Source organism: Gossypium raimondii, chromosome 4 (genome assembly GCF_025698545.1).
Source record: "Gossypium raimondii isolate GPD5lz chromosome 4, ASM2569854v1, whole genome shotgun sequence".
Taxonomy (NCBI): domain Eukaryota; kingdom Viridiplantae; phylum Streptophyta; class Magnoliopsida; order Malvales; family Malvaceae; genus Gossypium; species Gossypium raimondii.
In genome coordinates this window covers 29,542,112-29,557,596 of record NC_068568.1, presented here as the reverse complement: position 1 = coordinate 29,557,596, position 15,485 = coordinate 29,542,112, and the positions used below count along the sequence as shown (strand labels likewise).

The 15,485-nt window shown below is 33.6% G+C and overlaps 1 protein-coding gene across 1 annotated transcript; it reads left to right on the top strand.

The window, feature by feature from the left end:
* Window positions 1–238: 238 nt before the first annotated feature.
* Window positions 239–14,498, top strand: LOC105780199 (uncharacterized). The gene is made up of 14 exons (XM_052629512.1): window positions 239–670; window positions 750–812; window positions 1,205–1,645; window positions 2,703–2,774; window positions 3,036–3,161; window positions 3,272–3,484; window positions 4,402–4,449; window positions 9,686–9,847; window positions 10,530–10,691; window positions 11,059–11,152; window positions 11,232–11,350; window positions 11,460–11,504; window positions 13,767–14,100; window positions 14,196–14,498. The coding sequence occupies exons 1-13, from the start codon at window positions 347–349 to the stop codon at window positions 13,998–14,000; spliced, it is 2,103 nt and encodes a 700-aa protein (XP_052485472.1). The 5' UTR covers window positions 239–346; the 3' UTR covers window positions 14,001–14,100; window positions 14,196–14,498.
* Window positions 14,499–15,485: the final 987 nt, after the last annotated feature.

Here is a 15,485-nt window from a genome sequence, read left to right as displayed (position 1 = left end):
AGACCTGACATTTGGGTTGGACAAAGAGTGTTTACATACATGTCAAATTTACTAAGAACAAAAAGGTACAAACATTGCGAAGTCGAGAAATCTTGACATCATCGTGAAATAGATGCATGAAATGTAGCTATGAACTTAATATGTGCAAAGAAACAAATCCAACAATGAGTGAACAACTAAGAAGTATTACCCTTAAAACGAGATGGTATAAGATTAAGGATAATATTTGAATTATGCCTAAAAAGAAATAACAAGTTTGAACCCGTTAATCATTTCGTAGAAAGATATCTAATAAAAGTTCCTTATCCCCAAGCTGAAGGTGGCACTTGGAATAGTTGCTTTCCCCATGTCGTCTCTGCTTCAATGTCCTTCCAAGCTTCTCTTCCCTTTCCACCATCCTTACTCCAATTCCACTCCCGGCCTCCTCCATCTTCATCGCCAAACAGTCCCAATCTTCTGTGCCAAGAGAACCGGCAAGCAGAGATACCCTTCTGAGAAGAAGAAACTGAAACTGAAGCAGAAGGAAGCCCTATCCTCCGTCACCGACAAGTTCCAAGGAATCTGGAGGCTCTCCAAGCTTGCCGTTTCGGTCAAAAACGACCCCGGAAAAGACTTTCTCCATATCCATGTTGGCTTGCTCCAAGAAATCGCTATAGTCCTCGAGTTTCCAGTATTTTCTCTTCTCTTTAACCTTTTTTTTTTATAGAAATATCTCCTCTCTTTTATTTTCTGAATTTTGTTTATTTCAGGTTGCTTCCTTGTTGCCAGAAGAAGCTTTCTCAGTGGTTCGGAAATCTTTTGATGCAAGAAAGGTGAACAATTTATTTATTACTTTTTAAAAATTAATATTCTGAAAGAAAAAGCACCTCTAAATAATAAATACAAATGTGGAAAATAATATTTTTGAGGAAAATAGAAATAAACATGTGAACTTTTTTCTTTTGCGTTAGAAATGAATTATTTTAGTTTGTATAGAGTAATTGGTACAGATTAACTTGTATAGATTAATTGATTCCTCTGACTGAAAAATTTTGAAAATTTATGCATGTTGGAACCTATGTTCATCTCTCTCGAATGTTGCATTTTACCCTTTATCATTGATTACAATTTAGCTTTAGCTGGTTATTATTGGAAGTGGAAGAACATTAACAACAAGAAACGTTGTGTATCCATTTGATTGTCATGATTTGTTGATGGTTTTCAGATACTGAAGGAGGCCAAGTTTGTTTATACAGTGGATATGGATGTCAGTAAGCTGCTGAGCCTAGAACCTCGTACATGGGACTTCATTTCCCGGTTGGAGCCAAAAATTGGGCTTATAGAACATATGCCTCGTGAAAGAATTAGTCGTGATTTGACCAGTATAATACGTGATTTTAAAGATAGCAATGGTGCATTGTCAAGAGAACAAGGGCATAACATTGACTCTGGTGAATCACACAAGTGTTCCACGGTGAGAAAACCCAGAATTGCTATTGTGGGTAGTGGTCCATCTGGCTTGTTTGCTTCTTTGGTTCTTGCAGAATTTGGTGCAGATGTTACTTTGATTGAAAGAGGTCAAGCAGTTGAGAGGAGGGGCCGTGACATTGGCGCCTTAGTGGTTCGCCGAATTTTAGAATCAGAAAGCAATTTTTGTTTTGGGGAGGTTATATCTCGTTTCACTTGGTATTTCTGCTATTATTTTTTGCATTGTAACTGCTGATATCATTCTCTTATTCTGCACATTCTGCTGCTTAGATTATGGCTGGCTCTTAATTTAGGCTCTTTGATCCAAGAGATGGTTATTTATAATTGAATGTTATGCGACTGTATGAGCATTCTTATTAATATAAATATAGCTAACTATCTTAGTTAGATCTAAATTGGTGAATCTGCTCAGGAAATATATATATATATATATATATATCTTTTTTTATTCAGTTTGAGAAATTTCTTGGGCAAGGGAGTAGGAGATACATTATTTGCATTTAAGGCTTTAGGGTTCTAGTGCCTGTTCAGCTAGGCAACAGAGTGAAGTAACTATGTCAAGGTGTGATATAGATCTCGTTCACAATATGAAGTTGTTATCTTAGTACAAACAATATTTTAAAGCTCAAGCTTTTAATTTGTCACTCTTTATTCTAGTTGCCCTGTGTTTGATTTTCATCTTCTATAATACATAGTTACACATTGGAAAGAAAAGTTGATCCTAGGTGCTTAGTGAATAAATCTGATATTTTACTTTGATAGCTATTGTAGGCTTTACTACTTGGACTGAGGTCATAAAACCATGTTTTACATGCTTTTTTGTCAACTAGAGGATTTGTTCTCATTTCTGATCCAGGGCCCTGCTCATAAATGCATTTTGGTCATTGTTATGCGTTTTAGGTTATCTAGATATATAGCATATGACTCTAAAATTACATGTTCATAAAGAATTTTAGAAGCAATTGGCAAAGAATGGCTTGGTTGGTTGGGCATCCTAGTCTTTTACTGTTGCCTGTGAAACTTGCATGGATTATAGAAGAGCACATATCTTGAGCTACCTCCCTTTTTCAGAAAGTGCATGTACATGTTAGAGCTTTGAGCTGAGAAATGATCATACTGAGTTTTATATCTGTTTTTGTTTATACCAACTTCAGTTTGTTCTCTGCTGGCTTTGAGATTTTATGTTTTTCTTCATGTTTCACTTTCAAGTCATGTTAAGGACTTATGAATGGCAGGGTGGTGCAGGTACATGGAGTGACGGAAAACTGGTAACCAGAATTGGACGAAACAGTGACTGTGTTTTGACGGTTAGAGCTATTCCTATAGATATCTCGTTTTAATTGCCCCCTTCCTCATCTTTTATTTTTCTTTTAAAAAGTTGTCTCCAAATTTGTATTCTTAAATGTCTCTGTTTTTATTTTTTAGTACAGTTTTTTTCTCCTACTCCTGGATGATATTCAATTTTCATTTGCATGCTGTCCGTATTTGCTAATATGATTTTTTTCTCCTTCACATTGCATCGTGCATTAGTCACAGAATAGATTGACTGACAAATAGTTTTATCCCAGATCATGAACACTTTGGTTCACTTTGGTGCTCCAAAAAGTATATTGGTTGATGGAAAGCCTCATTTGGGAACAGATAGGCTAGTTCCTTTACTCCGTAACTTCCGCCAACATCTTCAATCATTGGGTGTGAGTCTCGTTGTTGCTTCTCTCCTTTTGAAATTATAGTATATATCGGATAAATTCCGCTTTCTTAATGTAGATTTGATTCTAATTTTGCTCTTTTTCTTATGCCTTAGGTGGATATCAGGTTTGGAATGAGGGTAGATGATCTGCTCATACAGAATGGACATGTAGTGGGTGTGGAAGTCTCTGATTCAACAAATAAATTGAAGTCAGATTGCAAGAAGTTGGGATTTGATGCGGTTATTCTTGCTGTTGGACATTCTGCACGTGACATATATCAAATGCTTCTTTCTCATAACGTGGATTTGATTCCAAAAGATTTTGCTGTGAGTACTTCATTAATTTTTCAACTTTGCTTTGTTAGTATATCATTGCCTGAACATTTATTTCCCTGTGTTTCCACTTGTAACGTACTTATGCTCCCGAGCTTCAACAAACATTGCTTACAGTTAATGTGATCCTAAAGCATCACATCTACTGCTGTGAGCATCATTTTGATAATTGAAATCTGTTGAACTTGCAGTGGCTAAAAAGATGTGTTTGTTATATCAAGATATGGGAAGTTTGAATTCAAAGGGTAGCTTGTTTTGTCTTAAAGTAGGGTGTTTTGATGGACCATTCTTTTCCCACTACCATTTCTCTTCTTTTACTTATCAAGTTATACTATAGAACTATTTTTTTTTCTTTTACTTCTCCAAATTATTTCCTAATTAAGTGCAGCATGTTCAAGCAAATTAAAAAAAAAAAAATCTAAATATATTCTCACGTAGGTAAACACAGACATTGAGATGCCTGAAGCATGTCTGAAACACGGTTCTTTTTAAGAGTTTTGGAAGAGTTTGCTGTTTATTTCTCTCTTCCAACCTCAATTGCTTAAAGATATTCTCAGGTATGTAAACACAGACATAAAGAAACATAACACATGTCTAAAACAGTCGTTTAACAGTTTTGGAGAATTGTTGGCTGTTTATTTCTCTCTTTCCAACCCTCAGTTGCTTTTTCTTTTTTCTTTTCTTCCAAGTTCTGATTGTGAGTAAGCAATTGGCACCAATGTCTAGTGGAAATTGCATAATTTTTGTTGTCATTTCACAGTGATATTGAGAGCAAGATTCTATTTGTATAATTTCTGGGGTCTGCTTTTGTGCTCTTAGCATTACCATTCAGGAATGAGTAAAACTTGGTAAAAATGCCTGAGTTTGAGTTCTTCTTGTTATTGATTGTCTCGGTAACTTTCTTGGAACAGGTTGGTTTGCGGGTAGAGCATCCTCAGGAACTAATCAACAACATACAGGTTTTTTACATATTTCTTTCTAATTGTTTTCTGCAAATTATTTAATAAAAGTTGAGGTTGCTGAATTGTCTATGCTTATAGCTTACTATCTCTTGTCAGTTGCATTCTAATTATATTCCAACAGAAAAATTTACATGGCTATTTATACTAAATACATTAAATTAATAATCCGAATTTTAAGCTAATCTAATCCCTACAAATCAGTAATGAGATTAGCTGAGATAAGCTGTCAACACTCCCCTTAATTGGTGCATAGATGCCACACATGTCCAATTTGCAAACCAAATTATGATAGCTTTTGTTGTTAAGTCTTTTAGTGAACACATCAGCTAATTGCTTGTCAGAGGCTACATTACTTAAGCCCAAGATGCCGACAGTCAACTTTTTTGTGATGAAGTGCTGATCAATTTCTATGTGGTTTGAATGATCATGTTGTACTGGGTTTTGGGCTATACCGATGGCAGCCTTGTCACAAAATAAGGATAATTTTGTTTTATTCGACAACTTTTAATTCCTCCATAACTTTTAATAACCACAATAGCTCACAAACACCTTGAGCCATGGTTCTATATTCTGCCTCAACACTTGACCGAGCAACCACACTTTGCTTTTTGCTTCTCCAAGTGACTAACTTTCCTCCCACAAGTGTGCAATATCCAGATGTAGACCTCCTATCATCCAGAGATCCAACCCAATCTGCATCTGTAAAAGCTTTTATCTGGAGATGATCATGTTTAGAAAATAGGAGACCTTTTCCTAGGGCAGACTTTAGGTAGCGTAGAATGCGAAAGACAGCCTGCATATGAGACTGTCAAGGATCATGCATAATTTGATTTACCAAACTGACTGCATATGCTACGTCAGGTCTGGTGTGTGAGAGATAAATTAGTCTACCAACCGGTCTTTGATATCTTTCTTTATTCACTGACTCTCCCATTCCTACTTGCAACTTATGCTTGCTTTCTATAATTGATTCTGCGGGTTTGCATCCCATCATGCATGTCTCAATCAAGAGGTCTAGGATGTATTTTATTTGATCTGGCAACTTCAATTTCTAGGAAATATTGTAACTTCCCTAGATCATTTATTTCAAATTCTCAAGCCAAACATTGTTTCAGTCGAGCCATTTCTTCCTTATCGTCTCCTGTCATCACTACGTCATTAGTATATACAATAAGAAGAGTGATTTTACCCTTGTGATGTTTCATGAAAATGGTATGATCAGCATTGTTTCAGTCGAGCCATTTCTTCCTTATCGTCTCTTATCATCACTACGTCATCAATATATACAATAAGAAGAGTGATTTTACCCTTGTGATGTTTCATGAAAATGGTATGATCAGCATTGTTTCAGTCGAGCCATTTCTTCCTTATCGTCTCTTATCATCACTACGTCATCAATATATACAATAAGAAGAGTGATTTTACCCTTGTGATGTTTCATGAAAATGGTATGATCAGCATTGTTTTGTTGATAATCAAAAGTGATCATAACTTTGCGGAATCTGTCAAACCATGCTCTGGGAGATAGTTTCAATCCATACAAGGCTTTCTTTAATATGCATACTTTTCCTTGCGGTTTTGCATCATCAAATCCAGGAGGAATCTCCATATATACTTCCTCTTCTAAGTCTCCACGTAGGAATGCATTCTTCACATCAAATTATTGTAGGCTCTAGTCAAGGTTGGTTGCACAAGATAATAAAATTCTGATGGTATTCATTTTGACAATAGGGGCAAACGTCTCTTGATAGTCTACTCCATAAGTTTGAGTTAAATCTTTAGCAATCAATCTGGCTTTGTACCTTTCAATCGAATCATCAGACTTGTGTAATAGTAAACACCCATTTGCATCCTACCAAATTCTTGTCTACTAGAAGAATTACTAGCTCCCAAATCTCATTCTTTGCTAGTGCCTTCATTTCTTCAACCTTGGCTTCTTTCCACTTGGGATCTTCAAATGTTTCACGCCAATCCTGTGGAATAGACACAGAAGACAAGGTAAAGGCTTTATAGGTAGGGGACAATGAGTCATAAGAGATAGAGTTCCACATAGGGTGTCTAGTACAGGATCTAACACATTTTTTTTGGGCAATAGGTTTATCTAAATCATTAAGAGGTAACTCACTAGAAGAAGATTTGAGTAACTCACCAAAAGAGGAAGATTCTTGGCTCATAGTAGGTTGCATGATGACTTCTTCTATTTTAAGCCTTCTTGAATAGTTATTTAAATCTGGTTTGACCAAACGCCCAACAATCTCCTTTTGAACAGTAGTCTCCCCTTGAGCAGTAACTTCCCCTTGAACAATGGTGCTTTCCGGAATAAGGTTTTCAATAGTTATTGAGCCGGGTATCACTTCTTCTCTCATTGTTCTTCCCTTGAAGAGGTAATTGAGTCGTACCATAATAGGGCTCAGTTTCTCTGAATGTAACATCTATACTAACAAAAGTTCTTCGTGAAGGAGGATGATAACACTTATAACCTTTCTATGTTGGAGAGTACCCAATGAACACGCATTTAAGGGCTCGTGGATCTAATTTGTTTGCTTTCCGATCATGGGCATAACAGACACATCCAAATATCCTAGGAGGAACAATATTTTTACCTTGTAAAGTTTCCAAGGGACTTGAAATTAAGGGTTCTGAGTAGCATTCTATTAATAAGGTGGGCGGCTACAAGAATTGCATCCCCAGAATGGTTTTGGAAGATTCATGGAAAACATAAGAGATTTGACGATTTCTAGCAAATGCCTGTTTTTCCTTTCAGCAACCCTATTATGTGAACTAGTATTGGAACAAGTTTGATAAATTATCCCATAAGACTCCGAATAGGTATAAAAATTGTACTCTGTACCATTGTTAGTTCTAAAAAACTGTATCTTAGCGTAAAATTGAGTACACACTATTTTATGAAAAGATTGGAACCATTTATACACATCATTTTTCAATTTTAGCAAATACACCCAAGTCATCCTAGTGCAACAATCAATAAAAGTAACAAACCACCAATTACCAGATAATGACGTATGTCGAGTTGGTCCCTAAACATCAAAATGAATAGTCATAAAATGAATAGTACTTCTATTATTTCTCAAAGGATAAGAATTTTTAGTGTGTTTAGCAAACTCACAAGCTTCACAAAACAATGAATCGAATCGAGTCTTTGAAAATAATTCGGGATATAACTTTTTTATAACAAAAAATGATAGGTGTCCTAACCGCTTATGCCATTGCATTGTTTCTTGGTTGATAACCTTATTACTTCCAAAACAGGCTTGAACAGATTCACTACTACTCTCTAACATATATAAGCCATAATGCAATCTATCACTGTCAATCTTCTTCCCTGTTTGAAGGTCCTGGAATACACAATGATTAGGAAAAAACTCAATTTTACAGTTTAAGGTATTTGTGATGGCACTAACAGATAAAAGGTTAACCGAAAAATGTGGAACATGTAGTATAGAGGATAGTTTAATATTGGGTGTACAGTTGATAGAACTTGATCCAGTTATAGGAGTAAAGACCCATCGGTTATCCTGACACTTTCTTTTGTTTGACTTGGAAGTAGTTTAAAGAACTTTTAGAGGAACCTACCATGTGTCTATTCGCACTAGAATCAATAATCTATGAGTCAGTATTAATATAAGTATTAAAAACATTACTTGACTTCACAAAATTGGATGTTGGATTCGAGGGGTTATCATAAATGATAATTTTTTTTAATTCTGTCATTTTTTTTCTCAAAAACAAAAATGCAACACAAGAGCCAATAACAGTAAGGAAGACAGGAGAACACCAACAAAGCTAATGATGGTGGTCAGAGAATCAAAGTCGATGGATGTGAGCTGCACGCGCCGGCGTGTGAGCAAGTACGCCGAAGCTGTGGGTGGTGCGTGAGAGCCACGCGTAGGGAGTTTGGTCACCAGATTTTGAGTTTTCGCCGAAGATGAGACTGTGACCCTATTGAAGGGGGCGGTGAGAAAAAAAATATTCCAAAAAATGGAGAGTACCAAATTCAATTTTCTAGGGTTTGGGAATTTTAAAAAAAGTAGGCTCCCTAAATCTGGATTCTCAAGTTCTTGATACCCTCTTTGTATATTCCAACAGAAAAATATACATGGCTATTCATACTAAAAGAGTAGGCCTAACTAAGGAAACATAATCAATACATTAAATCAATAATCCTAATTTTAAGCTAATCTAATCCTAAAAATCAGTAATGAGATTAGCTGAGATAAGCTGTCAACAGGTACTTCAATCTTTATCATTATCTAAGGTTTGTTGTCACACTGTTGGGTCTGAGAAGAGAATGAAATGGTGGTGGTCATTTTCATTCTCAATAATGTAGTTTTTTAGATGCATGCCGTTTTACTTTTCCTTCTTAATCTGGTGAATGGTATCCATTATATTTAAGATAAATTTTTTTGGTCCATAGTCTGGCTTGGTTGTAAAAGAATTTCTCCAACATGATGCATGTTATTGTGAATGAAGTATTTTACTACTGATTTACAAGAGTATTTATACATAGATGAGAAATCTGTACAAGGAAATAATAAAATAATATTAATCTATTTGATTCCTAAGAATCTGCTAATCTATCCCTACAATCATGTCTGCAGCTATTATCTCTTCAAATTACAGTCTGTAACATATTGCAAGTTTTAGGAATCTCATAAATCATTTCTTACATATCTGAACTTTGAAAAAGGTGAAGATCAACATTGTACCCCTTGAAGGGTAGTATTTTGAATGAAGTGGAACTGCTAGGTTCTTTCACTCCTTTCTGTTTCTCTATTTTCTTTCTTCATATCATGCTTCGTCCTTTAACCTGTGCTCCATTTTTCTAAGAAATATTAAATTTCAACATAAGCTTAAAAAATTCTTACCATTGTAGAGATTTTGAGGTTCAAATTTAAAGCTTATTTTCCCAATGTTACTGCTTCAATCATGCATCAAATTATCATACGGCTTCATTTTACCTCAGATTTTAGGTAATCTTGATGATTTGTTGAGGCAGTTGTCCTTTAATATATGACTTTTGTTATGAATCGGAATAGACGAGTGAAATTTAGTTTTTCATTGCAAACAAACCATTTGATAGTTTATTAATAAAGTTTATGAAGAAAGAATGCAGATATGAATAAACATAAAATAACACTCTGTAACAATGTGAAGACTCTTGCTTATAAAATTGTTGCTATATTTCTAAAATCCTAACTGTTCATGTGGACAGTATTCTGCATTGGCCAATGAAGTTTGCAGTGGACGTGGGAAGGTACCAGTTGCAGAATATAAGGTTGTACAGTATGTTAATGACAAGGACAAGAATTCACCACTCAAGTCGGAATCTACAAATCATAGTTGTTATTCTTTCTGCATGTGCCCTGGTGGGCAGGTATGTTTTTCATTTTGTTTATCCAATTTGCAATGTACATTTTGATTATTTTTAACACTCTATTAGTGATGATAATTTGCTTCTTATCTTACCTGGCAACCACTACCGTACAATTTTTCCTCCTTAACTAATGAATGTCTCTATTTGTGAAAAACATAATTGATGCCATTCCTTTTTTTGTAATTTGCACATATATATGTATATACCCAAAATCTAACAATACTTCCTACACATGACTACGTTAACATGTGTTAAGTTTAAAATAAGTTGATGGATAAAAGTTACAAGAATGTCATACAAGCTGTAGCTAATTTATCAGAAGGAATTCATGAAATTGTATAATATACTTTCACCAGAATGTCTACTGTTTAATAGACAATTGGCTTTGGTTAAACAAAATGCAGTATTTCTTTTAAAGCATCCATCTTGTGTTGCATCTTTAGTCCTATGATTACTTAAAAATTCTTGATGCTCATTTGTACAAATAAGAACATTTGAACTTTCTGATTAACTTTTTCCTTTAGAGTGTCTAGACAAATCAGTTAAATTCATGTTGGTAGTATCAGCATAATCTAATTAGATAAGTTTCACATATAGTCAGGAAGAGTTGGGATGTCATCATAAATATTAGAAACATCTCTGGAGAATCTGCAGTTGGTATCACTTATATTTGGAGTTGCAGGTTGTTCTCACTAGTACAAGCCCATCAGAGATCTGTATCAATGGGATGTCATTTTCTCGCCGTGCATCTAGGTGGGCAAATGCTGCCCTTGTTGTGACTGTTTCAACAAAGGATTTTGATGCATTGAATTTCCACGGACCCCTTGCTGGGGTTGAATTTCAGGTAGCCTTTCTGTTCTCATCTTTTTTATTCGAAGGGAATCAAGGTACTGTAGGACTTACCAAAGTGACTTCCGCATAGGTATAATTTTCTGCTAGACTTAAAATGGTTTTTTCTTTGGCCAGTAGACTTAAAGGGGTTAAGAGCAGTGTATTTATATCAGAATCTTCTTACACCCCTATGGGGAATTTTATTCTTCCATGAATTATAGAGTACAATAACTTCATAGTCTTTGTTGAGTTACCTTTCACCTGCTTGCAGTTTGTGATATCCAAAAGATTATGCCATACAAATATTTAGGTTTTATGCCATACAAATATTTAGGTTTTACTAAAACACTTTAAATCCATTTTATTATTTCATAATTCAGAGGGAATTTGAGCGAAGAGCAGCCGTAATGGGTGGGGGAAATTTTGTGGTGCCTGTGCAGACTGTTTCTGGTTTTATGGATAATAAAGTATCAGGTAACATTTTTCTTTATCAGGTCCAGCATGCCTTTTGCTTTTACTTTTCACCTAGCTAAGACTTACCTTATTTTATCAGTAACATCTATGCCGTCATCAAGCTACCGCCTAGGAGTGAAGGCAGCAAGTCTCCATGAATTGTTCCCAATTTATATGACAGATGCTTTACGCTATTCTATTGCAATGTTCGATAAAGAGGTCTTTTATATTTCCCTAATAAGAATCACCTTGCAACTTCAATTCTTTTTACTAATATCCAAGCTAAACTTAAGAAGCTTTCTTTTTCACCAACCTATGGAACTTTCAGCTACCTGGATTTATCTCGAAGGAGGCTCTTCTTCACGGAGTTGAGGTAACCAATTTTTTACTACACATTCCTTTCCTCCTTTTCTTTTTTTCATTTTAATTTTGATAATGAAACTATACTTCTCTTTTTATATTTAGTATTTTTTTAGTGCATTTGTTATTAGATTGGATTTTGCTTCTCATACTTCCTAAGCTCATTTTTTATTTTGTCTATGATATATTTTATAAATGAATAATGGTCTCTTCATGCAAATTTATGCCCGTAATCTCAAACTGGTTGGCGTTTTCTATATGAATTTTCTCCCCATCTGGCCAGTCCAATACCATGTTTTCTGGCTCTTTGCAACATGTTCATTAAATTAAACCTTGTTCACTATATCATTCCATAACATTTTCAACCCCTTCCCCCAACCAAACCAAAAAGGAAAAAAATCCACACACGCTAGAGTGCATACAACAAGAACAGTTAGTGAATGTAATGTTGTTGATTCCGATAAGTTTTCTTCAAGCAGTTCACATATCTTTAGTGGATTAAAAAAAAAAATCTTAAATCAAGCAAAGAACAGAAAAAAATTTAAAGATAACATAGAGGGAGAAGAGTTCTTAGTAGGAAAGCTTGTAAGCTGACACACTAAGTGTATCTTTGGACACCATAGAGTAATTAGATGAAAGTGTAATTACTAGAGTAATAATTACACTCTCTTGAAATCACTTAAAATTCTAATTTTCTAGAGTGTTTGACTAATAGAGTGTAATTATATCTTAATTCTATATGTTATGTTTGGTAGTATAAATGGTAATTATACAACAACATAATTTTAAATTCTAAAAGGATATTAATTATTATAAAATTATCATTAATATGTAGCGAAAAATCTCTAAATAAATAAAAAATATAAAATCAAACAATTGTATATAATATGTTAGTTCAAAAAGTATTCAAAATACGGTTAATATTATGATTAACAAGAAAAATAAACAACTTAGGCAATTTTATCTAATTACTGTAGCATTCCATGTTGAGTTATTCTCTCTCTAACATTAAATATATACTCATTGTTATCATCAATGGATCTTTGACCAAGTATAAATAATTAATAATAAATACTATGTAATTTAATTAAATTTAGTATAAATATTTTTAATTAATACAGTGTAATTTAGTTAATCATTTAGTAGGTCAAAATATATAAAATTATCTCATCAATAAATATTTCAAATTATTTAAACAAGATTAGTAAAATAACATATAATCATATTTTAAAAAACAAAATATATATATTCTAAAATTAAAATAATATTATTGTATAAAATTACCTTTTTAAACTTAACTCATGTATGAGCGTATTTGAAAAGCCATGGGGTATGTACTACAATTCTCACCCTCTCCCTAAAAATTGGAGAGTGTAATTGGGGTGCTCTAATTAAATCTAATTCAGTGAGACTCAATAATTGTAGTGCCTACCCAAACATGTCATAAGTGTGTAATTACTAGCAATTACTACATACAAATCAATTACCAGATGGCTTTTTAAATGCACTCTAAATTTCCATTCAGAGCATCTATCGTGAAAAGAATGGTAGAAAGAATAGAGGATAGTGAAAAGAAAGTTATTTTCTTCAATAAATTGTGTAAACAGCCTTAAGTTCTTTGGCAAACTTCCCTATATGCTGCTTGATTTGAGCAGTTGTAGGATTGGCCTTCAAAGGTAGAGTATCGTCTTTGTCTCCACCACTTCCAATAAGTCATAAGCTGCAGCTAAGGCTTGATGTTCACAACCAAATACAATAGTTTTCTAGTGTTTGTAATGTTTGATGGCATTTGGTAAAAGTTTTCCTGCTTGTTTCTCTCGGAAAACACTCCCTATGTTTACTCAAAATTATAGGTCCCTAAAGACCAATGTAGCTCTGATATTAGTTGTTGGATGTTGATCTAAAATCAACCAAGAACACAAAGAGCAAGAGATGGAATTGTTTTCGGTGGGAATATTACAAGCTCAAATACACTGAATTTCCATTCAAAGCATCTATTTAGTACGAAGTCAGGCTTGTACATTAAGCTGTTGCTTGATCTACAACACCTAAGTCAATACTATATCCACTAGTTTACTTTGCCATGTTGTGCAATCCAAGTAAGGATGTTCTACACTCCAAGCTTTCAGAAAATTGATCAACAATTTCTCTTGTTCATTTATGCTCCTTTTACGTGGTAATTGACATGCTATTTTAGGACAATATTCAATTGAATTTCAGCTTATACTTTAATTGTCTTCTTCGCCATTCTCTAAAATTTTGTTTTTTCTTTCAGACTAGAACTAGCTCTCCCATTCAGATTCCACGTGACAGTGACACCTACGAGAGCATGTCTTTAAGAGGGCTCTACCCAGTTGGTGAAGGAGCAGGTTATGCTGGGGGGATTGTAAGTGCGGCAGTTGATGGCATGTATAGCGGTTTCTCCGTGGCACAAAAACTTGGTTTGTTTCATGGGAACATAGAGTCGGTTTTAGGAAAGGCTCAGAGTGCTGGAATGGTGAAGTACTAGAACGGATTCATTGCATTTGATTTTATTACGAAATGGCTTCAGATGAGTACATGCTCCATTATCATTATAAAGCTCTACAAAATTGAGGAAGATGACGAGGGTACTTCAAATGCAACTCCAGTTTCGTTTCATAAAATTGAAGTTCGTAAAGTGGTTAGAATCGTTTATGCTTAACTCATTTTTATGCATGTGCAGCTAGATGAAAGGGTAAGATTCTCCATACAAATCCATCCTAGTGTACGAGAGGTTTCCTTTGAGTTTCAGTCTGACATAGCTGTGCCTTTTCACCTTGTTGATGTTGAGCCTGTTCAAGGGATTTTTTTCTTTTTTTCCCTTATTAAACCGAACCTCAACGACAGCCATGGAAGAGCAAAAAGAAGTCTAGAGCTGCTAAACTACCCAAAGACGCTTTGTTTTCTACTTTCATAATTAGAGGTCATTGATGGAACCGGAAATACTAGGAAATTCAAAGTCATGCAGGTCATAGATTATTGTTGATGTGGTAGCGTTATGTTCGTAAAAATTTAAAAAATTCAAAAAATAAAAACTATTATAAAATAAATAATGAATTTAAACAAATGGTTGTTAAAGTTCATTTGAATTTTGGACACCTATTTGTTTAAATTTATTTTGTAATTATAAAAATTATTAGAAATAAATTTCTTTTTAAAAATATTTAGAAATTATAAAAACATAAAAATCATTAAAAGTTATAAAAAATTATTAAATTTACAATTAGACTATAATCGTTTTAAAAAAAATCATTTATTTCAATTTAAAAGGATTCATTCTATATTTTAAATTTTGTTTAGCTTCTTATATAGGTATGTGTACTTACATGCCATTAAATTATATTTACATTCTATATTCTTATATTTCAATAGGAAATGTTGTATCCTAATTTTAAATATATTTATATGAAAATTTAATTGATTTGGAATATCAAAGAACATGTTTGTTAGGTAATCACTCTTGCAAATATGTTTTTGAAGGAAATAAATAAACATAAAAGAGACGGAATGTAATAACCCTTTTGGTTGTTTAATTTTATTAACTCATCGAATATATATGGAAAATATGCAATTTTGATTTTTATTATGATTACTATATATTTCTATAATTTCTTATGATTTTAATTAACTTTATTAATTTTTCTATATTTTTATAATTTTATGATTTTTATATTAATTAATTTTAATTATTTTTATAAATTCTATTGTTTTTTTTTTATAAATCCAAAATGAATATGGATAAAGATGTCCAAATTTAAATATACATATACAACCATTTTACTCGAAATCATATAAGAGCTTGTTATAAGCGGATTTATCGAAGTTATTCATCAACGCTGGCGTGTCACATTCCCTTTTCTTTTTGATTATGCGCCAGTAATTTCACTATTATTAGTGAACAATAATGGAAAATTTAAATTCCTTCATATTTGTTTCATATTCATAGAGATTCTTTCATATTTGTTTCATATTC